Source organism: Urocampus carinirostris, chromosome 17 (genome assembly GCF_059441175.1).
Source record: "Urocampus carinirostris isolate Australia breed hairy pipefish chromosome 17, RoL_Ucar_1.0, whole genome shotgun sequence".
NCBI lineage: Eukaryota > Metazoa > Chordata > Actinopteri > Syngnathiformes > Syngnathidae > Urocampus > Urocampus carinirostris.
This window is the reverse complement of record NC_142365.1, coordinates 13,454,796-13,481,958: the sequence shown is the minus strand read 5'-3', so window position 1 is coordinate 13,481,958 and position 27,163 is coordinate 13,454,796. Positions and strand designations below refer to the sequence as shown.

The window sequence follows — 27,163 nt, the reverse complement described above, 5'->3', positions numbered from 1 at the left end:
TAAAATAAAAGCGGCAACATTTAAATATATATAAAATAAATTAAATATGAATAGATTCAAATAAAAACTAATATACACCTATGTAAAATAAACTAAATATGAATACAGATGAAATTAGGAACACATATATTTAAATGAAATTAAACATGAATAAATTAAAGAAACAATATATAAATATATGAATATGATCTAAAATATGAATAAGCTGGAAAAAACAGCGACGTATACATATACTGTTATTAAATTAAATATAGAAAAATGGAATAAAAAAACAACCATGAATAAAGATATTTTAAAAGATGCATACAATACAAATATTTATTCAATAAAAGAAATACAAAATAAAATAAAATTAATTCATACATATATATGAAACAATTTAAAAAATAGATTTTTTTTTATTTTAAAAACCACATCAAATTATTCATTTTTCTTTTGTATTCTTTGTTTCCTGTTAAGTAATTGCTCGTTTTCCTTTTAAACCAATACAAAGCTCACCAAAAAATTGACAGACGCCATTTTTTCCCCATTTAAAACAGTTTAATATAGTATTTTCTTTTGTTTTACTTATCCCCATTCCAAATGATAATCGTTGACATCCTCTGTAACAGGGGTGCTCACACTTTTTCAGCATGCGAGCTACTTACAAATTGAGCAAGTCGAAATGATGTACCCACCACAAAACCTTGATGAACTCGATTAATTAAACTTAATAAATTTAAACAAACACTATGAGTTTAACTATCTAATGCAGGGGTGCTCAGACTTTTTCAGCATGCGAGCTACTTTCACAGTTTTGAAACGATCTAGCCATCACGAAAAATCCAAATAAATTAACAACAATATGTAGTATATTTACCAAATTTGAAGATCTCCAATTTGTCACTGCGCTGCATCAGGAACGTCAATGCCGATGCGTTCGATTGCTAGATGGCAGTGTGTCACACATAAAAAAATCGGTAGATGGCGCTAATGAGCACCCCTGCTCTAGAATTTAGTTTCATGACAATGTAACGAAGCAAAAAACGGAAAACACATTCCTCTCATCTGGCGGTGATTAGCTAAATGCTACGCTACTTAGCTTCATGTAGCTTGATGTATTTTTAGTCATACATGCAGTGTTAACAGATAATAAGTTCACCACGGTGTGTCTGTGATCACTCTTTAGGCTTGTTTCTCAGGAGCCATATGGTGGCTAATTAGTAGGAGATGCACGATAGTTATAGAATACATAATGGACAAATATGGTGTCACAGATAAAGAATAACACCCGATAATTACTCACTTTATGGCACGCCATTATATTCAATCCGCCGACACAATTTGATGGAATAATTTAAAGCATTTATGTTCCTCATGAGAATATATTTTGATTTTATTATACAAGCATTAGCAGAACTTGGTCGTGTCTCCTCTGGACTTCTCTGTAATGTTAGCGAGGCACGGAATAGCTTGGCCCTGTTAGAATGTATCTCAGAATTGATGTTCCTTTTTAGAACATATTTTGATTTTATGTAGATGTCGTAGCACAACTTGGTCGTGTCTCCTCCCTACCTCTTGGTAATGTGAGCAAGGCACCAGAAAGCTTCGCTCGTTAGAAAGATTCAAAGCATTTATGTTCCTCATTAGAATATAGATGGATTTTCTATACAACTAGTAGCAGAACTTAGCCGTGTCTCCTCTATACCTCGCTGTAATGTGAGCAAGGCACCAGAGAGCTTGGATTGTCAGAGAGTATCCAGTCAATTATGTTCCTCTTCAAAGCATTTCTTTACATGTAGTGGCACAACTTGGTCGTGTCTCCTCTATCTATTCGTAATGTGAGCGGGGCACTGGAGAGCTTCCCTTTTTGTAAAGATTCTAAGCATTTGTATTCCTCATTAAAAAATATATATATATATAATTTTCTACTTAGGTCGTGGCTTCTCTCTACCTGTTCCTAATGTTCATGAGGCACCAGAGAGGGTAACTTATTGCAGCACAACCAGAATTTACCTCAACAGCTCTGGAAGCCACGTCACATTTCATAGTATTCGCTAGCATATTATGATCATGTCAATCCTGAGTGAGAGAGTCAATTTGGTCTTGTCTCCTCTCTACCTCTTCCTAATGTGCACAAGGCACCTGAGAGTTCAGCCAAGATCAATCGCATGGCTCACGCTGTATACACAAACTGTATTGTACATATTTTCACGTTTTGTAAACCTTTAGCAAAGCATCGCTGCTTGTATAATGTTTAGAAGCGGCACATTCGTTTATCTCTACTTTTGATTTATCAAAGAGATTATTATAAATGTATTTGCACTTCACTGGCTAGCTAGCTAGCAAAATATGCCCAAGCAATATGTTGGAATCGCTTGTTGCAACATACTATCAAGACATGATGTGATATTATAAACATTTTCGGGATAATCTGGTGCTAATGATATTTTTGTTCGATCTGGTACCTTTCCCCAGAGGGCGCCAACTGGGTTTGAAACTGGGCACAAGTGGTTCCAATCACCACACACATTTCCCTAATTATCCTTACCCTTTATAATGACTGTTTGGACAGCACACGGGGTCTGGTCATTGTATTTGCACTGTCAGGCTTTCTTTTGTTTTTGTTTTGTTAGTCGTTTAGTGCCCATTTGTTTGTTTGTTACTTTGTTCCATGTATTTCGAATTCGGGTTTGGTCTTTGTTTCCGGTTCGTGTATTGACAGGTTTGATTTTGGTCTGGCCATGTTATTAGTTTTGTCACACCTTGTTTTTTTGTTACTTTGTTCCTGGTTTTGTTATTAGATACCATCCTTATTTTGAGCACCCCTTTCTCAGTTCCTGGTCTACCTTCACTTGTGTCCAACCACAAAAGAGTAACACTTTTTCGTAGTATTAATGTATCGATTGATTAAGTAAAGCTGTAGTCTCTCCATTACTTCCTTTTGGAGACTAGTTTACTCAAGATGTGTAAGTGATGAGTTTGTTTCTATTGGATGAGTGCAAAGGAAATTTCATGGGATTCTAGTTTCTTATTTGAATTCACTGTTGTTCGTTGTTATGACTATTGCATCATTGTCGCTATCGGTCAATCATGTTTCTGTTCTTTGATTCCCACACCCTTTAGGGATCATCTGTTTTTTGTTACCTTAAAGATAAAATAAAACGAGGGGGCTTAGAGGGAGGGCTTTGGAAAGGGATGGAATTTTATTTTCTGAGGACCCTTTTCCCTGTCCTCCCTGCAAGTTCAAAAAGCATGGATGTCCTCGCTCCTTATTTCGAGTGTCTACTCAAGTTTAAACTTAATATTAAGGTTATTGTAATTGTAAATGAAAATTAAGAAATCTAAACAGTCGTATTAATCTTAATCTGACATTCAATTGGCGGCATCGGTCTCCATAAACGGGATTTTATCGGCAAAACAGTTATCGTGCATCCCCTACTAATTACCATGGAAGCGTGGGAGTTTTGTGCTATGTCGCTAACATCAATCCAGCTTCCAGGTGAAGACGATGCATGCTCGAGAGAAACAAAGATGCATGCGTGCACAAAATAGGCAGAGGCGGTTCCGTAGAATAGTCCAAGCGCTAAAAACACAAAAAAAGCATGCTTTTGCGTTCACCTGGTCATCTCCATGGTGTCCTTTGTCAGGTACACAATCCAGTAGACCAGGTTAAAAGCGCCAAAAGAAAGCGGGAAAAGAATGCGAGAGTATTTGTCGATGATGCTGGTGCCGGTCAGGACGTTATTGGCCGGCATGGCCGACCCCTGCTGCAGAAAAGCCTGAGCGCTAACGGGCGGGTTGGGGAAGGTCTTGGCCGGACGCTCGAAAATCGGCGCCGAGTTGATCCGCTTCTTCAGCACGTTGCTTGCGTCGGCCTAGGAGAGAAAATTGAGACCATTAGAACTTTATTCAGGGCTCGTACGGGTGCTTGAAATCCTTGAAAAGGCTTCAATCCAGTCAGAATTGGTTTATTAATCATACTCTATATTCTTTACTGCTGATTGTTATTTTATTATAGTGTTTCTTTTTGTTGCACTTCAAGTGTAGAATAAATCTGTTGCTGGTGAGGTACAATTACTACTAAAAGGTTCTACGACACAGTTTAAGTGAAAGGGTCTTCTGTTAGACCATGACCGAGCTCTGTTTGGACCAATTATATCAGTTGGACAACTCAAATAAACAGGATGCCAAAACATTCCCATGATTGCCTGGCTAGTTCACAAACAAATTCGCTGTTTACAATTTGCAAATCACTTAAGTCAGGGGTCTCAAAGTCAAATGGACAGAGGGCCAAATGAAAATGGAATGCTCTTCTTTCTAAAATTCGATCTGCAACCTTAGTGGAAGAGTTTAAATCTAGGCTTAAACACACTTAGATTCAATAGCTTATGACTGATGTTGACCTCAGGAATTTGTAAACCAGACATTCTTTTACTACCTACCTGTTCTGTGTATTGTCTGTAAACCCTGTCTGTTGATTAAGGGCTACACAAAAAAACATGACTTGACTTGAATTTTAATGTTGTTCTTAAAGTTTAAAAAGTGCTTGAATTTTGGGTGAAGTGCTTGTAAATGCTTGATATCGTTACAAAATTCATATTGCCAAAATGATGCAGACACTCCTCCCTGATGGCTTTCTTCGTCATTTAATTTCTTCTTCCCTCGTTTTAACGGCACAAGGCATTAGTTAGTATGGCATTGTCCTATGAGGCATCATCTCCTTATATGGGTTACACCCAAGAAAACAGGTGCGCACTACATCTCGACAGAGCACTATGGAAAGCGTATTAGTGTGAGGATTATGTATCCATTAATGACATTATTATGGGCCATGCATAAAAATTAACGTGGCGTTGCCCAGTGGTACATTGTTATGGGAATAATGTCCTGCAACTGAAAATGAGAGGGTCAGTTTTACCCAACACCTTATGGGGAGACATTTATTTTAAAAATACATTTGCGATTCACTCAAGATTTAAAAATCATAAGTCATGATTAATGAACAGGCAAAATAGAAAATCGCTTATGGAAATCACATCTCTGCAAAATACACAATTAACACCAGATGTTTATTTTTATTCCTACTGGAGAAACTGCAAAATTGACTTCAAAAGCCCTTAAAAGTTCTTGAATTTGTCCATTAAAAAAGTGAACGGAACCTAGTTACTGACTGTCCCCTAAGGCAGTAGTTCTCAACTGGTCTGACTTGAGGACCCACAATGCCACCCTAACTACAAACTGCGACGCAAATCAAGAAAAATAAATCCACTTCTCCAATGGATTGATTGAAAGACAGTCTAAACATAGAGAGCATGGCATATGTTCATATTTTATTAAAAACAACAACCCAAAATGACCAGCAAAACCAAAACGACTTCAAGTAATAATACTCCCTCAATGCTCAATTACCTGCATTTATAATGACATCAAAAATACTTGAAATGGAATAAAAAAAAACTAATTTTGTCGGGCCTCATGGCTTTTTTTCTGTCCACTAAAAGTGATCTGCACTTGATCGGCCACAATCCATTATCTGCGATTGCATATTGCTGAGAGCCGAGTAAGAGAAAGCAAATTTATGTCAGGCGTTGGGAGTTTTTTTTTCCCGTTCTTTACGACTTAAATGAAAAGCGTCCATGTGGCCGCGATCCATTATCCCTGTTCGAATATTTCTCCACAAGGAGAGTGCTTGTTAAAATGGGGACGACAGAAGGGGGAGCTACTTGGTGGATTTTCAGATATTGCGGGGGTCTATCTGTCTCTTTGCTGTGTGAAATGACTTCTGTCAACTCCAATTTTCAGGGAACTATCGCCATCTAGTATCAATAAATTTGACCAACCCTCAGTTTTGTTTTATTTTCTTAGGCTTATTATAAATATGTAGGAGTATTTATCATAAATATATCTGTTTATAATTATAAACAGGTCCGCGACCCAATTTTGTGTCCCGACCCACCAGTTGAGAAACACTCCCCAGGTGGTAGTCTTTTACGTAGGGAATATTCCTAAAATGATTATTTCAACAAGCGAAGCCCTGAAATTATGGTGTGAACAAATGAGAATGCCATATATTGCTTTCTTTATGAGTATATATGGCTCAAAGACTAAATTGATAACTCAGTGATTATCCATAAATTGTTTCAAGCTCGGCCGTTTGTCATAAATGCATCAAAACATAACTGACAGTCCAATGTATATATAGGACACAATTTTAACTACAGTTTACAGTCAAGGTGTCACACCAACAGACCCCGTTTTGCCTGTAAATCGCTGTATAAGTCTTTAGATGGAAGCTCATTAAAAATCTATGTTCTTGAAACGCTTTATGATAAAAAGCCACACAACAAATCCTAATTACCCAGAAGCTCTAGAAAAGCCCTTAGAGCAATTTGATTGGGGGAGCTATAAGAATGCAATGAAGGTAAATATGTTGGTATCGCAGTTTTCTGTATTTTGTGACATTTTTACAAAAGAACTTTGCTCGCAGCTTGTTTTGAAACCATTATTTAGGAGAATAATGGCAGTCAAAATGACCCACAACACTCTTAAGTAACTGAAGGAGGGAGAAACATTTTAAGTGGTATATTTATATTGATATGAGACACAGGCTCTGGCATTGTTATCATTTCATAGATGTTATCGAATCATCGAACATCACACAGTCTAATAAAATGTGTTGTTATATTAGCTTTTGTCTGAAGAGCGGGTTTGGCTGTTTTGCTATGTTTTGTCTTAAAAAAATATAGTGTGGCTCTTTCAAAAAAAATCTAAATATTTTTGCTCTGGGTCAGAAAGGTTCCAAACTCTTGCTCTATGGCATTTCCCTTTTGGCAGGGTCATTGGCACACGAGAATAGAAAACACAAAGAGTAACACTGAGTTCAGATGGAGGCTAAGATCCTGAAATCTGGGTATAAACAGCCCAATTATTTAACTGTCTACATATGTGTTAACCGGAAAAGATTAACCTCAACATGCAAAGAATCCAAGGAGAAAACCAATGAAAGTGAGCAAAACCACAAGTGCTGAGTCAGATTGTTTTTTCACATCTGGGGTAACTTGCCCAACTGCCTTTGAATAATGATGGTCATTTCCAAACCCATTCATCCTTTTCTTGGATGGACAGACGCACAAACAGACAAACAAACAAACAAACAAACATACTGTATAAATATACAGTATACATCCATATCTAGATTTTTAACGGAAAAAAAATGCCACCCTTACTTTGCTCACAGGTTATGAATGCATTTTGTGAAGTTTCAGATGGATCGAACATGTTTAAGAGGTGCCCCAAGGCCTATTTGGCCCTATTAAATAAGCTATCTGATCTGTGCTTTTAAAAGAAGTTTAAAAAGACTCAGTTGGGTGTAAAACATCAGAAAAAAACCTATGTGTCACATTTGTGTGGTAAACTGTATTTTAGTATCAAATTGTATTAATCTCTAACTTTGTTCCAACTCAGTTTCAGATGTTATCTAGGCAAAGCTAAGATTTCAAGTGAAAAGTACGGCAAATGTGAAAACAACAGGGAACACGACAGAAGTCACGCTCATTGACTGACCAAACCCACAGCCAATGATGGGAAAGCAGCTGCCCTCTTTCAGGGAAGTGCTGAGTCGGTTCTTTCCCTTCAACAAGAAACAAAGAAAATAAGACATTAAAGTGATGAGCAGTGAGCTTAGGTGTTTTTGTTTTTGGAGAGAGCCAAGATCTCCACCGAAGCTTTTAAGCAATACCATGATTACTTCTGAAACTCTACAGTAGGTGTTTTATTAAGGTTTCACACCATATTCAGTCAAAATATTCATTTTTGATTTTTTTTTTCTATGTGAAAGAACCACCCTATCAAATGTCCTTGGAGCACCTTTTCACAGGAAGCGTTTTCTCATGGTTGCACACCATATTCAGGCATTCGCTGATGAAAAATAAACTTTAAAATAAGCACCGCCTGACTGTCCCCGATCGATACAATATTTATCGTTCCATCATTAGTGACATAGTGAATAAAATATTGGCAAAAGCAAAATTTAAAGTCAAAGACACCCTTAATGACGTTTTTTTCCCCCAGCAGATTTCAACTTGGCTTCAAATATTCATCAGCGGCGCAAAGAATTGCAACAAAGAGAATGAAAGATGTTTGTTTCTTTGGAAAGGACATTTTTTGGGGTGGGCTGAGGATAAAAATCCAAATGTACTTTTGGGGAATTGGGTCAGAAAACTCCGTGTCGGCAGCAGTTTGAGGCAGTGCGAGAGTTGGCACAAAAACTGCGCTGGTATCGTTAACTACGCTTGGTCGGAAAGAGAACGGATTTACTGATGCTGCAGTAGCCCCGTTGATTTGACACAGAATTACATTGGGAAACGAAAAATAAATCGTGATTTATTTTTTAAGTCTCAATCACACAAGGAGACAAAGACTGTCCCGTTTCTCCTCAGAATGTAGGGGAAGATAAATAAGACAAAGGTGAATGGAGAAGTGAAGGGATAGCTTTACCTGTGCTTGGTTGATAAGAGGACAAACATCCAGATGCACGATTATCCCAAAATAACATCAAAGAAAGGAAAAAAAACACGACTATTTTATGCCCACAACAAAACAAAGACTGTCCTGTTTCCCTGCAGAGTGTAGAGGAAGGGGAAAGAGTAAGAGACACAGGCTTCCTTTAGTGAAAATAGCTCATGAGTGTCCTCGTTTCTCCCTAAAATTGTGCATTGCAAGTGTGTCTAGAATTTGTATTTCTTGCACCCTACTGAAGAACTGGAAGAGGAAAGAGGAAGTTAAACAAGGGAAGGTTAGTAAGTGAAAGGGGAGGTAAAAGGATATCAACCTACATTTAGTCAAAAAGACAGCAAACATTCAGATACCAGATTATCCCCATCAACTTGACACAGGATAAGATTGAATAAGGAAAAAAAAGAATATATTTACGCTCAATCTCACAATGAGATAGAATGTCCCATTTCTCTGCAGAATATAGGGGAAGAGAGAAGTGTAAGGGACAAAAGTTCCTTTTAAGAAGATAGCTCACGAGTGTTCAAGCTTCTTTCTAAAATCGTGCACAGCAAAGACATTTCCATTTGCTAATTCCTTTCCCTCTCTAAAGAAGTGGAATTTGGAGGACTAAGATAAACAAGACAAAATAGATAGGTAAAGGGGGAAGTAATGGCATATCTTTACATATACTTGATGAGTGATAACATTGAAAAAGGAGAAGAAAAATATGTTTAGTTTCAATCTCACAATGAGACAGACTGTCCCGTTTATCTGCAAAATGTAGGGGAAGGTGGAAGAGTAAGGGACACAAGCTTCCTTTTATGAATTTATCTCACAAGTGTCCCATCTTCTTCTTTGAATTGTGCGAGGCAAATGTATTTCTAATAGTCTTAGATTCTTCCTATTTATTCCCGGCCAGCATTCCCATCCACCTAGGAGCAATTGTGGGAGGGAACACAGAAAGTACGTTCCTAATCCATTGTTCCTTGTCCTCACTAAAAAAAGTGAAAGAGGAGAATAAAATAAAAAAGGCAAAGTGAAAGGGGAAGTAATGGGACAGGGGACTAAATCTTATTTCAAACATCATACTTCCTTATACACAATTTCATTTATGAAATAAGGGCTTGGTTAATTTTTATATTTTTAAAAGATAAATTGAGTCATTTAAATCTCAAAGAAAATGCAAACAGCCTAGTAGATTTAGAGACTTGAGATAAATCCAGTATTTCATGGGCTGTTTAAATTAAGATACTGCTGATGTACAGTGTGCAGAATTCCATACAAACAGAACAAAAATGTGGTTTATAATTTTAACCAAGACCAGCCCTATGGAGAAAGGAATGACAATACATAAAGTGTGAAAAGAGTAGTTAGCAGAACTTGTGAGATTTTGAAAAGCGTCAGGTCACAGGAAGTCCATGTTGGGTCACAGCCCAGGATTTCGCCACGTCTCGGTCAAAGTCAGACGGGTCTGTGAAGTGACGCTTGGCCAAAATTGTATGAAAAAGGGATTCAAAACCTAAATATATTCCTTCTGAATATTATACAAGTGCTCCGATAGTGAATGTCACAAATGCCTAGGCTAAATCAAAAAAATAGACCACTCATTATTAAGTGGCATTTTCTTATATCATATTCTAATGAGGAACATAAATGCTTCGAATTGTTCTAAAAAGCCAAGCTCTCCAGTGCCTCACTCACATTACAAAGAAGTGGAGAGAAGGCATGACCAATTTGTGTCACTACTAATTCTGTAGAAAATCAAATATACATGCGAATGAGGAACATAAAATGCTTAAAATATTTCTAACAAGACAAGCTCTAAGGTGCCTTTCTCACGTTTCGAAGAGGTAGAGAGAAGACAAGACCAAGATGTGCTAGTATTTCTATAGAAAATAAAAATATATCCCAATGAGGAACATAAATGCTTACACTTTTTATAACAATCCAAGTTATCCAGTGCCTTGCTCACATTTTAAAGAGGCAGAGAGGAGACAAGACCAAGTTATGCTACTACTCTTATAGAAAAAATGTATATTGATGAGGAACACAAATGCTTGCAATCGTGCTAACAAGCCAAGCTGTCCAGTGCCTCGCTCTCATTACCAAGAAGTTGAGAGGAGACATGACCAAGTTGTGTCACTACTTCTTCTGTGGAAAGTTAAATATATATTCGAATGAGGAGCATAGAATGCTTGGAACTTTTCTTAGAAGACAAGCTCTCCGGTGCCTTTCTCAGCTTTAGAAGAGGTAGAGGGGAGACAAGGCATGTGCTAGTATTTGTAGGGAAAAACATTCTAATGAGGAACATAAAGGCTTACAATTTTTCTCACAATCCAAGTGATCCAGTGTCTCACTCACATTAAGAATAGTTTGAGAGAAGACACGACCAGGGTTTTTACTACTTACAATAAATATCTAAATACATTCTAATGAGGGACATAAAAGCTTAAATCATTTTAACAAACCAACCTCTCTGATGCCTCGCTCACAAAGAGGTAGAGAGGAGACACGTCCCAGTTCTGCTACTACTTTTGTAGAAAATATATGTATTTTGTAATGAGGAACATAAATGCTGTCAAACGTTCTAACAAGCCAAGCTCTCCAGTGATTCGCTCACAGTACAAAAAAAACGAGGAGACACAAGCAAGTTGTGCTACGACTAATATAAACTAAAATTATATCCTGATGTGGAACATAAATGTTAAGAACTTTTCTAACAAGCCAAGCTGTCCAAGTGCCTCGCTCACATTTTGAAAAGCTAGAGGGGGGACAAGACCAAGTTGTGCTACTATTTTTATAGAAAATAGAAATATACTCTAATGAGGAACTCAAATGCTTTCAATCTTTCTAACAAGCCGAGCTCTCCACTGCCTCGCTCAAGTGAGAAGCACTAGAGAAGACATGACCAGATTATGCTTCTACTTTCATTGAAAAATCTAAATATATTCTAATGCTTCGAAGCAAAGCTGTTCAATGCCTCGCTCACATTTCGAAAAGGTAGAGAGGAGCCAAGACCAAGTTGTGCTGAAACTTTTGTTAAAGATATAAATAAATACTATTTAGAAACGCAGCACGGCGGCGCAGTGGTTAGCACGTGTGCGGCACAGTTCTGAGGTCATGAGATCGAACCTCCATGTGTGGAGTTTGCATGTTCTCGCCGTGCTTGCATGGGTTTCCTCCGGGCACTACGGTTTCCTCCCACATTCCAAAAACATGCATGTCAGGTTAATTGGCCGGTCCAAATTGTCCCTAGGTGTGAATGAGGGAGTGAGTTGTCTGTCTCTGTGTGCCCTGAGACTGGCTGGCAACCAGTTCAGGGTGTCCCCTGCCCACTGCCCGAAGATAGCTGGGATGGGCTCTAGCACCCCCGCGACCCTACTGAGGATAAGCGGTGCAGATAATGGATGGATGGATGGACTATCGAGAAACATAAATAGTTCAAATCTTTCTAACAAGCCAAGCTCTCTGATGTCTCGCTCACATGACAAAGAGATAGAAGACAAGACCAAGTTGTGCTATTACTTATTCTATAGAAAATAGAAGTATATTCTCATGAAGAACATAGATGCTTATAATCTTTCTAACAAGCCAAGCTCTCCGGTGCCCCGCTTACATTACAAAGAGGTAAAGAAGAGAAATGACCAGACTACGGAACTACTTCTATCTAAAAATCTAACTATTTCTGATGGGGAACATATTGGGAATCTCTCTAGCAAGCCAGCAGCTCCGATACCTCACATGAAAAGGTAGAGAGGATACATGACCAAATGATGCTTCTATATTGTAGAAAAATAAATATACATTCTAATGAGGAACAGAAATGCTTACAATTTTTCTAACAAGCCAAGCTCTCCAGTGCCTCACTCAATCTACAAAGTGGTAAAGAGGAGAAACGACCAATTTTTCTTACTACTTCTATGGAAATGTAAAATATAATTTCAAGAGGAACCAAAATGTATAGATCTTTTTTTAAAAAGTAGTGTGGGTTAAGTGACTAATTACTGGGTCTTTTTTTGTCAATCAAACTAATAACGGCAACATCACATTTGACCATATTTGGTTCAATAGGTAATGAACCACTTATTATTGTTTTTACCTGTAAACTATGATATACTATTACTCTAAAATGGAGGATTGGAGGTTGTACTATACCTGGCATAAGATCCCTCAGAGAATCTTTTTTCTGATCATGACACACTAGCCGCTTGGCGCCTTGCTGGTCCAATCCCAGTGGGATGCTCTCCTCTTTATCCTCTGCTCTATTTTCTTTTTTTCTTTTTTTTACTTTTTCACACACTCAAGCGCAGCACAGATGGTTATTTCCCGTTGGATGGGAAAAAAATAATAATTTTCAACTGGAAATATGTACAGCACTGTATAATCGTGGGCGGTTGCATTCGATATGTAAATGTTTGGCCTGTGCGCGTGGGAGGACGTGTACGACTATAAAACGTGGTTAGCGTAGCCGCACATTAGCGATACGTGAGGTTGGGGTCCATGTGAGGTCGTCAGAGTGGGCGGTGAGCGTTGTGTATGTAAACGCTGGCTGTTAAAAATGTGAAAACTAGCACTGCTTTAATCACTTTCCCATCTTCTGTGAAATGAAAATCAGCAAATCTATCAATTGCTAGTTGCTAACTACAGACTAAAGACGTCAATTGTCTATTCAAGCTAGACAGCTAAAGATAAAAAAAGCTAAGCTGCCATATAAGGCTATAAACATATTAAATCAAGTCTAACTAGATGCTATGGACGTGAACGATCCGTTCTACCTAAGTTGCCATAGACAGCTTAAGATCCCAATGATCTATTGTACTTAGTCCGCTATAGACAGCTAAAGATGTCAATTATCAATTCGAGCTGGACTATTACTGAAGTCAAGGATCTGTTCTAGCTAGACAACTAAAGACAGCAAATATTCCTTCAGGTCAAGCTTCCGTATAAATATAAAGACATCAAGATCCATTGTAGCTAAGCTACCAAAGAAGGCAATAGCTGTCAAAGATCTATTCTAGCCAAGCTGCCATAGACTGCTAAACAAGTCACTGATCCATTGTAGCTAGAAAGCTACAGACATCAAATATTTACTCATGATGACAATATAAGTCAAAGATTCATTCTACCTAGGGTGCAATGGATGACTAAATACATTAAGAATAAATTCTAGCTAGGCTGCCATAGAAGGCAAAGATCAAGTGTAGCTAGGCTGCCATAGAAAGCTAAATAAGTCCCACATCCGTTTTAGCTAGACGGCTATCGACGTCAAAAGTCCATTCTCACTAGGCTGCCATAGACGGCGGAAGACATCAAAGATATATTAGAGCTAGTCTGCTCTGTACATCAGAGATCTATTCTACCCAGATGGCTATAAACGTCAAATTGACGTTCTAGCTAGGCTGCCATAGATGGCTATAGAGGTCAAAGATCCATTCTAGCTAGATGACTATAATAATAATAATAATAATAATAATTTCCTTGTATTGTCATTCTGTGTAACAATGTACACAGAACGAAATGTCGATTGCACCTGACCCGTTGTAGCGAGCCGATGCAGCCGCAGCCAACAGAGGGCGCCGCCGACCACTTTTTAAGTCTTAGGAATGACTCGGCCGGGGCGCGAACCACCGACTTCCCAGTCTCAAAGCGGGCGCCTTACCATCTAGGCTACTGAGCTGGTATAAATGACAAAGATTAATTCTAGATAGTTGACTATAAAAGCAGAGGATCCATTCTACATAGGCTGCCATAAACTGCCATAGAATTCAAAGATCCATTCTAGCTACAGAACTCAAAGATCAATTCTTGCTAAACTGCCATAGAAAACTAGCTATGTCAAAGATTAATTGTGGCTAAACTACCGCTAATGGCTAAAGACATCAAAGATAATGCCAATGATGGATTCAGATGTCAGTCCTCCATTTTCCATTTAGAATTTGGATTTTCTGTGACAGTAATTTTGCTTTATCAATGCCAAAGACTACTATAGACATCAAAGAGCCATTGGAAATACAAATGCCAATGGTTGCTTCAGACAGCAATCCTCCATCTCTGTCTATGTAACCGGCATTGAATGTGTTAATTGTCCACGGTTGGTTTATAAAGCTCGGATTTTGCCTGTGGATTTATTCTTGCAACGAAAAAAAACAGAATCGTCTCACACATTCCTACTTCGCTCATAAGAAATTCATGACAACTTTGCTGCCCGAGCAACTGACAGTCAACTTTTCTTGACTTTTTTTTTCTCTCTCTCTTCTCAGAGTTCCCCTTCTCTACCGACCACGATGTTTGTATTCAATTCCTACTCGGCACATGCACTCTCCATCCAATTCCATTCAGCAGCGAGCATCCCCCGTCTAATCTGCCGCACACCATCAAACGAATAAACAGGCCGGCCGGCAGGCGCATATAGAAGCCGGCCCTTAATCTGGAGTATTATGCATCTCGCGTCTATACAACGCGCTCACCCATTTGGAAAGTGACTTATCTATTCATCTAGCCCGAGTATCCTTTCGAGCCGTGATGGCCGCAGAGAGTGACACGAGGAGACAGCTAGTAGTTGCCCCTGCGGATTACGTAAGCGCCATAGATTAAGGGAATATCCGAAGGGAGGCCTGGCCTGGGTGGAGATGCACGGATGGGCATGCAGGACAACTACAAAACCCCTCCCTGGATATCACTGTCACCGACGGGTTGTTTTTGTAAGTGTTCCTGGAACGCCATTACTCCTTTTCGGTAACGAAAACTGGAAACAATGAACATTTGTGACTCAAACGTCGTATTGCCCCCCCCACCCAAGAAACTTCAGTCATTTTGCCCCAATTCAGGCTTCAAATTTAAAGCTAAAAGACGGATTGAGAAAATTGAGAATCGATATGTGAGAGTGAAACAAATTACCGTATTTTCCACACTATAAGGCGCACCTAAAAGTCTTAATTTTTTTCAAAAGCTGACCATGCGCCTTATAATACAGTGCGCCTTATATATGGCTCAATATTAAATTGCAAGGTCTCCCAACTTACGCAACAGCCACCGACTCGAATTTCCCCCGAACGTGGAGTAGTCCGCGGTGTATGCTGGGATTTATAAACCGGCGTTTCATTGGCTAACCAATGTGTCAATCATCATTTGAATCGATCGCTATTGGCTAAAGTTATTCAGAGCCTCGGATAGGCTAGAGGGCCAAAACAAACCCTGCAATTGGCCGAAAAAGATGTGTCAATCATCCGTTAAATCGATCGCTATCGGCTGAAGTTATTCTGAGCCTCGGAATGGCTAGAGGGCCAAAACAAACCCTGCAATTGGCCGAAAAAGATGTGTCAATCATCAGTTAAATCGATCGCTATTGGCTGAAGTTATTCGGAGCCTCGGATAGGCTAGAGGGCTGAAACAAACCCTGCAATTGGCCGAAAAAGATGTGTCAGTCATCCGTTAAATCGATCGCTATTGGCTGAAGTTATTCTGAGCCTCGGAATGGCTAGAGGGCCAAAACAAACCCTGCAATTGGCCGAAAAAGATGTGTCAATCATCAGTTAAATCGATCGCTATTGGCTGAAGTTATTCGGAGCCTCGGATAGGCTAGAGGGCTGAAACAAACCCTGCAATTGGCCGAAAAAGATGACTGAATAGCAAGCTTGCTAAACTACGCCATAAAAAAACATGTTTCATTAGTCTGTATTTGTAAACATTTTACTCTCCTGGATTTACTACACTCACGGTTGTAAGAAGACCATGATTGCGTATCATTATTGAACGTGAGAACTTAGGTGAGCTATGCGGCTTTATATTTTCCCGGTATCTTGTTTTAGAACGATCTTGATGTTGCTGTGATGAGATGAATGAATTAAACTCAATTCCAAGTGTTTATTGTCATATGCACAGTAAAGTTGCGAGCGAAAAAGAAAATAGAAACTAAGGAATGGTTGGCATTTCTTGAATCCCAAGACTTTAACCTTCCGAATGATATTTGAAATGATGCATTTGAGTGACATTGTACGGACACCAGATCCGCAAGTGTCTACGACACTTATTTGCTTCTTTGCAAGCTTTGGGAATGTTAAGGGGGTAATCAGTTTGACTGAATCATCTGACTATTTTGTCGACGTTCCCATTGTAGCGCCTTATAATCCGGTGCGCCTTATCTTTGGAAGATACAGGACCAAAAACTATTTTTTGGGGGTGCGCCCTATAACCCGGTGCGCCCTATAGTGCGGAAAATACGGTATTATATATTTACAATGAAAACAAACTGAAATCAAAGCGTTGAAAAATATTGGCCCCCTGTTCTCTCAGCTCAGCCAACTGACTCCAGAAGTTTCCTGATGACTTCTGAATGGTCCAACGTTGACCAACAATAACAGAGAGCATTAAGTCTCACTTTAAATGCACCTGTTCTGTGATGGGTGCAGAGGTCTGTGAAAGCAAACACTGGAGAACAGACAGCATTGTGAAGACCAAAGATCATACCAGGCAGGTCCGGGATTAAACTATAGAAAAGTTCTAAGCAGGTAGGGGGTACAAGAAGATTTAAATATCTCCTAGAGTGCTGTGCAAGCAATAATATAAAAAATAAGGAGATCATAAAACCACTGCAAACCTACCAAGACCTGGCCATCTTTCTAAACTTTCACCCCAAACCAGGAGAAACCTATTCAGGGAAGCAACCAAGAGCACCACGATCACATTGGATGACCTGCAGACGTACACAGCTGATGTGGGACAATCTTTGCATAAGACAACTAATAGCTATACACTGCAAACATCGGCCCTTTATGGAAGAGTGGCAAGAAAAAGGCACTTACTAAAATAATACAATAAAAAGGCCTGTTTTGCGTTTGTCAGAGGCTACACGGGAGACACAAAAAAGGTCTCTGAGGTGCTCTGGTCAGATGAGACTTGAATTTAAATGTTTGGGTTGAAAATAAAGTGTTACGTTTAGCCTTAAGGTAACACTGCACCTGTCCCTGAAAACACTGTCAAACATGGTGGTGGCAACATCATGATCTTGGGTTGCTGGGAAGAATGTTCAAGTTGATGGAAGGAAGTATGGAGCCGAATACAGGGTGATTCTGGTAGAAATATTTTGGAGTATGCAAGAGAACTGAGAATTGGGCGCATGTTCACCTTCTAACAACCCTAAACATTTAGCAAAATCTAAAATGGAATCCTAACATTATAAAGGTGTTAGATTGGCCAAACCAAAGTCCAGACCTCAATCCTATAGAGCATTCTTTGAAAGATCTGAAAATGCTGTGCACAAATGATCATCATTAAACCATGAGGAAGGTTTTTTAAGGAAGAGTGGGCAAATATTTTTGTTTTTATATGTGCAAAACGTAGAGACATACCTAAAAAGACTGATGTTCTACAGATTCTGAACTCAAAGGGGGCCAATATTTTTGCAGCTTAGACTTTTCAAGTTTTTGATTTGTTGGCACTGTATAAAATATTGGAAACATTTGGTTTACTTTCACAATTGTGTCTCACTTTTTGTTGATTCTTGGAAAAGAGTTTGATATTTTTAGGTCTAAGTTTGAAGCCTGAAATATGGAACTATGAGAAAAAGTACTGGGGGGGCGATACTTTTGCAAGGCACTGTAGTTATTTAAAACCGAATACGATTTTCAACATCCTCTAAATGGTACTTGTTCTGCCATCACCATACCACTAGACATGAGTTGTTTATTTGGCCGTACAATGTACAACCCTTTTGTCTCTTATTACTTTATTTCTCTCACTCTTTCTTTCTTTCTTTCCCTTTTGTTTTTCTTTCTCCCTTTCTTTCTCTTTCTGTTTCTACCTCTGTGTCTCTTTCCCTCTTATCTCTTTTTCTTGCTTTCTTGTTTTCTTGTTTTCTTGCTTTCTTTTTCTCATTGTTTGTCTCATTCTTTCTCTATTTCTTTCTCTCTTTCTTTCACTCTTTATTTCTCTCTTTCTTGCTTTCTTTTTTGCTTTTTGCTTTCTTGCTTGCTTTCTTTCTTGCTTTCTTTCTTTCTTTGTTGATTTTTTTCACTCTTTTTTTGTTCTTGCATGCTTCTTTTCTTTGTTGCTTCCTTTCTTTCTTTCTTTATTGCTTTCTTTCTTCCTTTGTTTCTTTTCTTTTTTGCTTTGTTTCTTCATCTCTTCCTTTCTTTTGTTCTTTCTGTCTTTCTTTCTTTCTCTCTCTTGGTCCCTGTTTTTGTCTCGCTTTATCTCTCTTATCTCTTGCTCTTTCTTGCTCTCTTTCTTCCTTTTCTATCTTTCTTTCATTCTTTCTTTCTTTCTTTCTTTCTTTCTTTTTCTCATTGTTTCTCATTGCTGGTCTCCTTCTTTCTGTATTTCCTTCTCTCTTTCTTTCACTCTTTATTTCTCTCTTTCTTGCTTTCTTTTTTGCTTTTTTCTTTCTTCCTTGCTTTCTTTCTCTCTTGATTTTTTGCTTTCCTTTTTTCTTTTTTCTCGCATGCTTCCTTTCTTTATTGATTTCGTTCTTTCTTTCTTTCTTGCTTCCTTTCTTCATTTTTTCTCTCTTTCTTTCTTTTTTGCTTTGTTTCTACATTTCTTCCTTTCTTTTTTCTTGGTTCATCTCTTCCTTCCTTTCGTTCTTTCTGTCTTTCTTTCTCTCTCTTGGTCCCTGTTTTTGTCTCGCTTTATCTCTCTTATCTCTTGCTCTTTCTTGCTCTCTTCCTTTTCTATCTTTCTTTCATTCTTTCTTTCTTTCTTTCTTTCTTTCTTTTTCTCATTGTTTCTCATTGCTGGTCTCCTTCTTTCTGTATTTCCTTCTCTCTTTCTTTCACTCTTTATTTCTCTCTTTCTTGCTTTCTTTTTTGCTTTTTTCTTTCTTCCTTGCTTTCTTTCTCTCTTGATTTTTTGCTTTCCTTTTTTCTTTTTTCTCGCATGCTTCCTTTCTTTATTGATTTCGTTCTTTCTTTCTTTCTTGCTTCCTTTCTTCATTTTTTTCTCTCTTTCTTTCTTTTTTGCTTTGTTTCTACATTTCTTCCTTTCTTTTTTCTTGCTTCATCTCTTCCTTCCTTTCGTTCTTTCCGTCTTTCTTTCTCTCTCTTGGTCCCTGTTTTTCTCTCGCTTTATCACTCTTATCTCTTGTTCTTTCTTGCTCTCTTTCTTTCTTTTCTATCTGTCTTTCTTTCTTTCTTTCTTTCTTACTTTCTTGACCTTTAACCTTGGGTGGACTGTGCAGCCAGAGTAACGGAATTACTTTTTATATGGAATAAGTAGTAGTAACGGTAGTAACGGTCATTAAAGTAACAAAAATATCTAGTAACGGTAACTACTGACTTTTTTTTCCCTGTAACGCGTCATCACCGCACTCCCCGTTTGTTTTCGTAAGAGAGCCGAGCTGAAAAGAGCCGAGTGGGTGGGAGGCTTCGTGGAAAATGACTGCTTTCACCAAAATATGTAGGAGTGCGAGCAAAAGAAAGGCGGAAAAATAGCACGGGAATAACCCGCATCCAGTCACGATGTGTTTTTTTTTTAAACGACGACCCGTCATGGCTCCATAGTGATTCTTTTTTCTTACAGGTAATGACGCTGAATTAAAGGGGAAACGTTTGAAAAGTTTTGTGGACAGAAAAACTCATGTCACAATTGAGATTCTCGCGTTTCTGCCAATCTTATATCAATTAGTAATCCTTGTCAGTCTGGCCAAACGCGACCGTCGATATTTAACATATGTCCTGTTGCTAGGCAACCGGAGAAAGAAGCATCGGAAGCCTTGCTGGAAGTTAGTAAAAATAAATGATATCCTATAAATTAATCCTACAATTGTTTTTTTAAGACAGAGCAGAAAATCGAAGCAATAAATTGTGGAAAAAAAAAAAAAACTAAAAATGAGCCTCCAAATTGGAGCATCCTTTTTATTCCTCGGTGGATTCAAAGCACCGCAATGGCAAAGAACAGTAATTGGGACACTGCTGGAAAAAAAACTGTTTTTGAGGAATAAAACACAAGGGCATCCTGATTTATTGTCAGCATCTAAGGAAAAAAATGAGAGTAAAAACACTCCTTATTAACTCCTTCACTGCCAGAGTTGCTAAAATAGAATGACATCGTTATTGGTCTATGGCAGCCTACTGGATGTCTATAGTAGTCGCTGGCAGCCTAGCTGGAATGGATCTTCGACACTATGAGCTGTCTATTGCAGTTTAGCGAGAATGGATCTCTGATTTCTCTAGCCGGGTGTCTAGAATTATTCTTAGACCGTATATGGCAGCCTTGCTATAATAGATCTTTGACGTCAATGGCCTTCTGGCTACAATGTATCTTTAGCCATCTATGGCAGCCTAGCCACAAATAAACCTTGGTATCTTTTGCAGTCTAGCTAGAATGGATCTTTGGCATATTTACTATAGTATGGAAGCTTTGCTAGAAAGGATCTTTGAGATGTATAGCAATCTGGCTAAAATGACATTGCTAGCTGCCTCTCACAGCTTAGATAAAATAGATATTTGGGTTTTTTAACCATCTAAGGCAGCTTAGCTAGAATGTATCTCTGACGTCTTTGACCGTTTGTTGCAGCCTAGCTATAATGGATCGATAGCCGTTTGGCGCAGATGGATCTTTAACATCTTTAGCCATTTATGGCAGCTTAGCTAGAACACTAGCTAGCTACTATGCTGGATCGTTGACATCTTTAGCCCTCTATGGCAGCTTAGTTGGAATGGTTACTGGACATATTTAGCTGACTATGGCAGCATAGCTAAGATGGATCTCTGATGTCTGTGTTCATCTATGATGGCCTAGCTAGAACAGATCTTTCACATCTATAACCGTCTAGCTAGAATGGATCTTTCTAAAGTGATCTATGGCAGCCTACCTACAATGGATCACAGTCGTCTAAATTTTAGCTAGGCTAAAATTTTAGCTTTAGCCTAGCTAAAATTATTTGACATCCATCCACATCTAAGACAACCTAGGTAAAGTGGACCTTTGACATATTTAGCTGTCAATGGCAGCCTAACTTGAACAGATCTCTAAAGTATTTAGCACTCAACTGCAACCTAGCTTGAACAGCTCTTTGACGTCAATAGCCATCCAGCTAAAATAAATCTGTGACGTCTGTAGCCTTTAATAGCAGCCTAGCTACAATGGATCCCTGACATCTTTAGTCATCTAGGGCAGTTTAGCTACAATGGATCTTTAGCTTTATATGGTAGCTTAGCTTAAATTGATATTTTATGTCTATAGATGTCCCTGGCAGCATAGCAACAATGGATCTTTAGCCCTCTAAGGCAGCCTATCTGGAATGGATATTTGACATATTTAGCTGACTATGGCAGCTTAACTGGAATGGATCTTTGGTGTCTTTATTTATCCATGACGGCTTAGCTATAACAGATCTTTCACATCTATAACAGTCTAGATAGAATGAATCTTTCATGTCTATTGTGATCTATGGCAGCCTACCTACAATGGATCACAGCAGCCCAGCTAAAACTAACTATTTGACATCCATTCACATCTAAGACAGCCTAGCTAAAGTGGATCTCTGCCGTATTTAGCTGTCAATGGCAGCCTATCTTGAACAGATCTCTGACGTATTTAACTGTCCACGGCAGGCTAGCTTGAAGAGATCTTTGACGCATTGAGCTGTCAACTGGAACCTAGCTAGCACAGATCTCTGACATCTGTAACTGTATATAGCAGCCAAATCCAACCGTACATGTGCAAATTACAAATTATCACACGGGTTTTTTCGACACTTACCGACGAGACCTCGTTATCGTTCCCCACGCCGGCAGCCGGAGTAGCTGCCGCCGCCGCCTCTTGGGCCGCGGCCTTCAGGGCTGCCGCCTTGCGTAGCTCTCGGTTCGCCTGCAGCGTGGAGAAGTAGTTGACGGCTGCAAACTCGATGAGGGCGGAAAAGACGAAGGCGAAGCAGACGGCGATGAACCAGTCCATGGCTGTGGCGTAGGAGACTTTGGGGAGGGAGTGGCGGGCGCTGATGCTAAGCGTGGTCATGGTCAGCACCGTGGTTATACCTGCGGAGAGAGGTCAGCATTCAGGGTGATCTGGGGCTGACGTGTACGTTTCCATACAGGTAATAGTTAGAAACTGGAAACTGAATACAGTGGTACCGCTACATACGAGCTCAATTTGTTCCAGGATCTTGCAAAATTTCCCCATATATGATCATTAAAAACTAAGGCGCACAACTTTTGATGATACATAAGTACTTGAAATTAAAATAAATTTACATAAGCTTTAAAAGAACGTGAAAGCATAATTATTTTACAAATCGCGATTATTATTTTTTTGCCTGTTAGTTTTCATTCATCACTTGCCTTTTCCACAGGTCTTACAAAAAACAAACTTACTCAAGGGGAATTGTCTTTGCCTCTCTTTCAAAATATTAGAGAAATGCTAAGGTATGTGTCGCACAACTGGTTGCCACTTCTTTGGGCTGCTACTCCCACTTAACCAGCACCTTTCTAATCTCTCTGTTTCATCCTCCTCTTGGCTGTTTTTACCGCAACCAGAATATAACCCCCCAAATAGATTGTTGCAGCAAAGCGCCTCGAAAATCATTTTGCGGCTTTGTGATCGGCACTCGCTGCTTCCCGAAAGTGTCATGATGACTGATTAATTTTATCTGTGCCCGCTCCTTTGGCGCCAGCTACTGCTGGCCACCTGATTGGTTCCCCGTCCTACTTAAGCTCAGTCCTTTCACTCGCCTGTTGTCAGTCCGTCAGCGAACCTCTGTTTTCACAAGGCAAGCATTTTTGACTATGACTCCCGTCAGTCCGATTTTTTCACCCATTTTCCACCCACCCGTTCCTGATTTCTCCGTTTGTCTCCAGCTACGACCCGTTTTTTGACCCCGACCATGTTCTCCTCTCCCGTCCCGGCTAACGACCTGTTTTTCCGTCTACTACACTATGATCTACCGCTCCGGAAGATCCACTTCCGCATTCGGAACACGTTCTGAATATGTGAGCGGTTTGCTTCCTGCGTCCAGAGAGCACCGGATTGCGGGCGCTGCCTTTCCTCTATATCTCCATAAACTTGTGATTAACGTTGCGCATCTGGGTCCTACTTCCGTTCTGGGCGTGACAGTAAGTACTCCGAGGCTTGGTCACTCACGCCGCGCTCATGTTTTTCTATTATTTCTTGCCATAATGCTCCATTTTTTTCTGACAGTCCCTTCTCAAGGTTTCTTCATTTTCCTCATGTTGAGGTTTTTGAGTTTTTCCTCGCCCTCATGTTGGTTCCAGATCAGGGGATGGTGTAATAATAGTCTGAAAAATAGTCTTTGTAATAAGCTGTGCAGCCCTTTAAGACTCTATATACTATACAAATAAAAATGACTTGACTTGACTTGACTATGCCACAGTTCATATTTTGCTTTATTTTCTAATTGGATAATTAATAAAACATAGATTAATTTATCTGTAAATCTGACTGTGCCTCACCAGAACCTCACTGTTAATACCTGAAATCAAACAATGAGGCTTTAACGATTAAGTCTCATGTAGCATTCATCTCGGTACTACAAGTACCACAATGCTTTGTGGCATAAAAATATCCCTCATGAGAGAAACTGCACATCAGAATTACGCAGATGCATTTTCATTCACGGGTAATCGGAAAACGGAACGACTAACCTCGCGGTCGGACTAATACGTCAATCACATTATTGTGGACTGTTTCCACTCTCATTATCTTCTGCATATAAACGTAAGCAGCGAGAGTACTTTGTTAAACTCAGTTCTCGGAGCAGGTGGTTTTTTAGGGTCAATGGAGGGTGAGCTAATCTGTCAGTAGTGCTAGGATATTCCGCTAACGTTCGAAAACAAGGAGACAGTCGCTGACAGTGATGTCCAGATTGCGTGGAAATCCGATTGGACGGGGACGGCGCGGTTGTTTTGCGGTTAGCACGCCTGTCTCTCAAACTGTGAACCCAAAAAGTTGGATAAACATTTTGAAAACTGTGAAAGACAAATTGTGTGTTGAGCTCTGTTAACTCCTCTTATAATTTAACTGAATCGGATAAAATATTTTTATTTGATTGAGTGAATTCCTGAACATTGTAAGTATTAGATGCAACAGGACAGGAAAGCTTTAAAGTTTTAAATCCCAGTAAACGACGAGAAAAGACATGGCTAGCTGGATACACCAGGAGCGACTGAAAAGAGCCAATAGCTGGAGTTGTTAGAAGTGGCTAACTTTAGTGGCTAACAAGAGAAGCTACTAAACAGAGAGTGACATGGAAGGAAAAAGCCATATTTATTTACATAGAGCATCTAACAATACCAATAGTAACTAGTGGTGAGACAAAGCTTGCTAACAAGATTAGCTAGAGAAGGAAACAGTGGACAATATGAATAATGCCTAAATAACGGGTCTCTGCGAAGTTTGCTTGCATGACCAGTTGCGGAATGCAAGTAAGTCTGAAGGACGAAGCAGGAGCAGCTAACAAAAGTAGCTAGCAGCAATCCAAAAGTGGCTAAAATGAATGTTTAGTAAATGAAACATTGGAAAAAAGTCAATGATGCCTGAAACACAGGAAACTGTGACGATCATGTGCAGGATCCAGCTGTCGAAAGGGAGTGACACTGAATGATAAAACTTTATTAACAATAACAATAGCCGCTAGCGGGCGAGCCCTAGTCTGCTGCCAAGTGGCTAACACGAGTGGCTAGAGAGGGAAATTGTAGGAAAAATGTTAAACATGCCTGAATGATGAAACTCTGTGACGTTCTAAAGGATGAAGCAAACTTTATCTACAGGTGGCATTAACAATAACAATAGTCGCTGGTGGCAAGCCCTAACCTGCAACCAATTAGCTAGTATGAGTGGCTTGAGAAGAAAACAGTGAAAAAGTCAAAGATGCCAAAATCACGGGACTCTGCTATTTCATGTTGTGGAATATCATTGCAAATTGATACCCATAATTGAGAAATTTGCGTTTTTCCGTACAGATTTTCCTGTACGTCGTACACCTCTTAAAATGCATAATAAACGTACTTTGTACGGCAAAAATGTAGAGGTTGACAAGTATGTGGCTAGAGAAGAAAACAGTGAAAAAGTCAAAGATGCCGAAACCACGGGACTCTGCTTATTCATGTTGTGGAATATCATTGCAAATTGGTAAACCGAAAGTCATGTTTATGGGATAGAACAGACCGTGTACAACGTGCACCCAAAATATTTGATGACAAATCAGTGGGAAACTTAATTTTCCTACATTCTAACTTTGAGGTTGGATGCAATGGGAATCAAACCCTGGTTGCAGCGTTGAGAACGTCGAAACATAACCACTGGGCCACAGCCATTAAATTTTATCTCATTCCAATTCACTGTACCAGAGACAAATGTTAACTTTTTTGTGCATTACACATGTTGCAATGGCAATCAAAGTTATTCTATCCTTCTCTTCTAAAACTAATAAAGTAAGTTTCATTCCTTTGCGGCCATGGTTAAATCATTTATTGGCAAGGTCAAACCACTAAGGTTGTAGGGCCACCATTTCCTCTGGTGTCTTGGGCAAATACAGTCTGGGTGCTCCCATTCCCTTGTCGTGCAATGTTGCTTTATTTAAATATTTCAGGACGTGTTTCTGTTTTCTCCATTCTTTGCCATCCATCTCTGGTACAGTGAATAAAAATAGTGTGATGATGAAGATCTAATGCCTTTTCATATGTCATCTATATCACTGGCAGTCTAGTGGTTATGTTGTGGCGCTCTCAATCACCATGGTTTGATTCCTATTTTATCCAATAGTTTGTGATTGTGATGAGTGATATTTTTCCATTAAACATCCATCCATCCATCCATTATCTTCACCGCTTATCCTCAGTAGGGTCGAGGGGGTGCTGGAGCCCATCCCAGCTATCTTCGGCAGTGGGCAGGGGACACCCTCAACCGGTCGCAGGGCACACAGGGACAGACAAGCTCACTCATTCACACCTAGGGGCAATTTGGACCGGCCAATTAACCTGAAACGCATGTTTTTGGAATGTGGGAGGAAACCGGAGTGCCCGGAGGAAACCCACGCAAGCACGGGGAGAACATACAAACTCCACACAGGAGGTTCGATCTTATGACCTCAGAACTGCGCTGCACACGCGCTGACCACTGCGCCGCTGTGCTGCCCCGTTAAATAATTCATCGGCAAGGTAAAACCACTAAGATTGTAGGGGCACCATTTCCTCTGGTGTCTTGGGCAAATACAGTCTGGGTGCTCCCATTCCCTTGTTGTGCAATGTGTTTATTTAAATATTTCAGGACAACTTTCTGTTTTCTCCATTCTTTAAAATCCGTCTCTGGTACAGTGAATACGATTTAATGCCTTTTCATATGTCATCTATATCACTGGCAGTGGTTATGTTTTGGCACTCTCAATTGCTGTTGTTTGATTCCTATTGTATCCAATAGTTTGTGTTTGTGATGAGTGATATTTTTCAATCATTGCAGAAATACAGTAATATATTACCGTAAAACCTTGTGTACAATGTGCACCCAAACTTTGAGTTATTTTTTTTATTCAAAACAAGACAATATATTTTCATTCAAACAAATGAAGTATTTTTTTTTTGTTACCACTATTGTATAGATTTACTATTTTTAGAAGAGAAGGATAGAATAACATTGATTGCCATTAAAACATGTGTAATGCACAAAAAAGTTAACATTTGTCTCTGGTACAGTGAATTGGAATGAGGCTTCCAATATCGTGAAGGGAATTGAAAAT

At 39.3% G+C, this 27,163-nt stretch overlaps 1 protein-coding gene across 1 annotated transcript in view; it reads right to left on the bottom strand.

The window, feature by feature from the left end:
* Window positions 1–447: 447 nt before the first annotated feature.
* Window positions 448–27,163, bottom strand: part of gabra6b (gamma-aminobutyric acid type A receptor subunit alpha6b) — a 48,616-nt gene continuing 21,900 nt past the window's right edge. The window contains exons 8-9 of the mRNA XM_088320899.1: window positions 22,177–22,451; window positions 448–3,857 (exon numbers count right to left, since the gene is read on the bottom strand). Of these exons, the coding sequence (XP_088177025.1) occupies window positions 3,597–3,857; window positions 22,177–22,451 (536 nt within the window). The 3' untranslated portion in view covers window positions 448–3,596. The remainder of the gene's footprint in view (window positions 3,858–22,176; window positions 22,452–27,163) is intronic.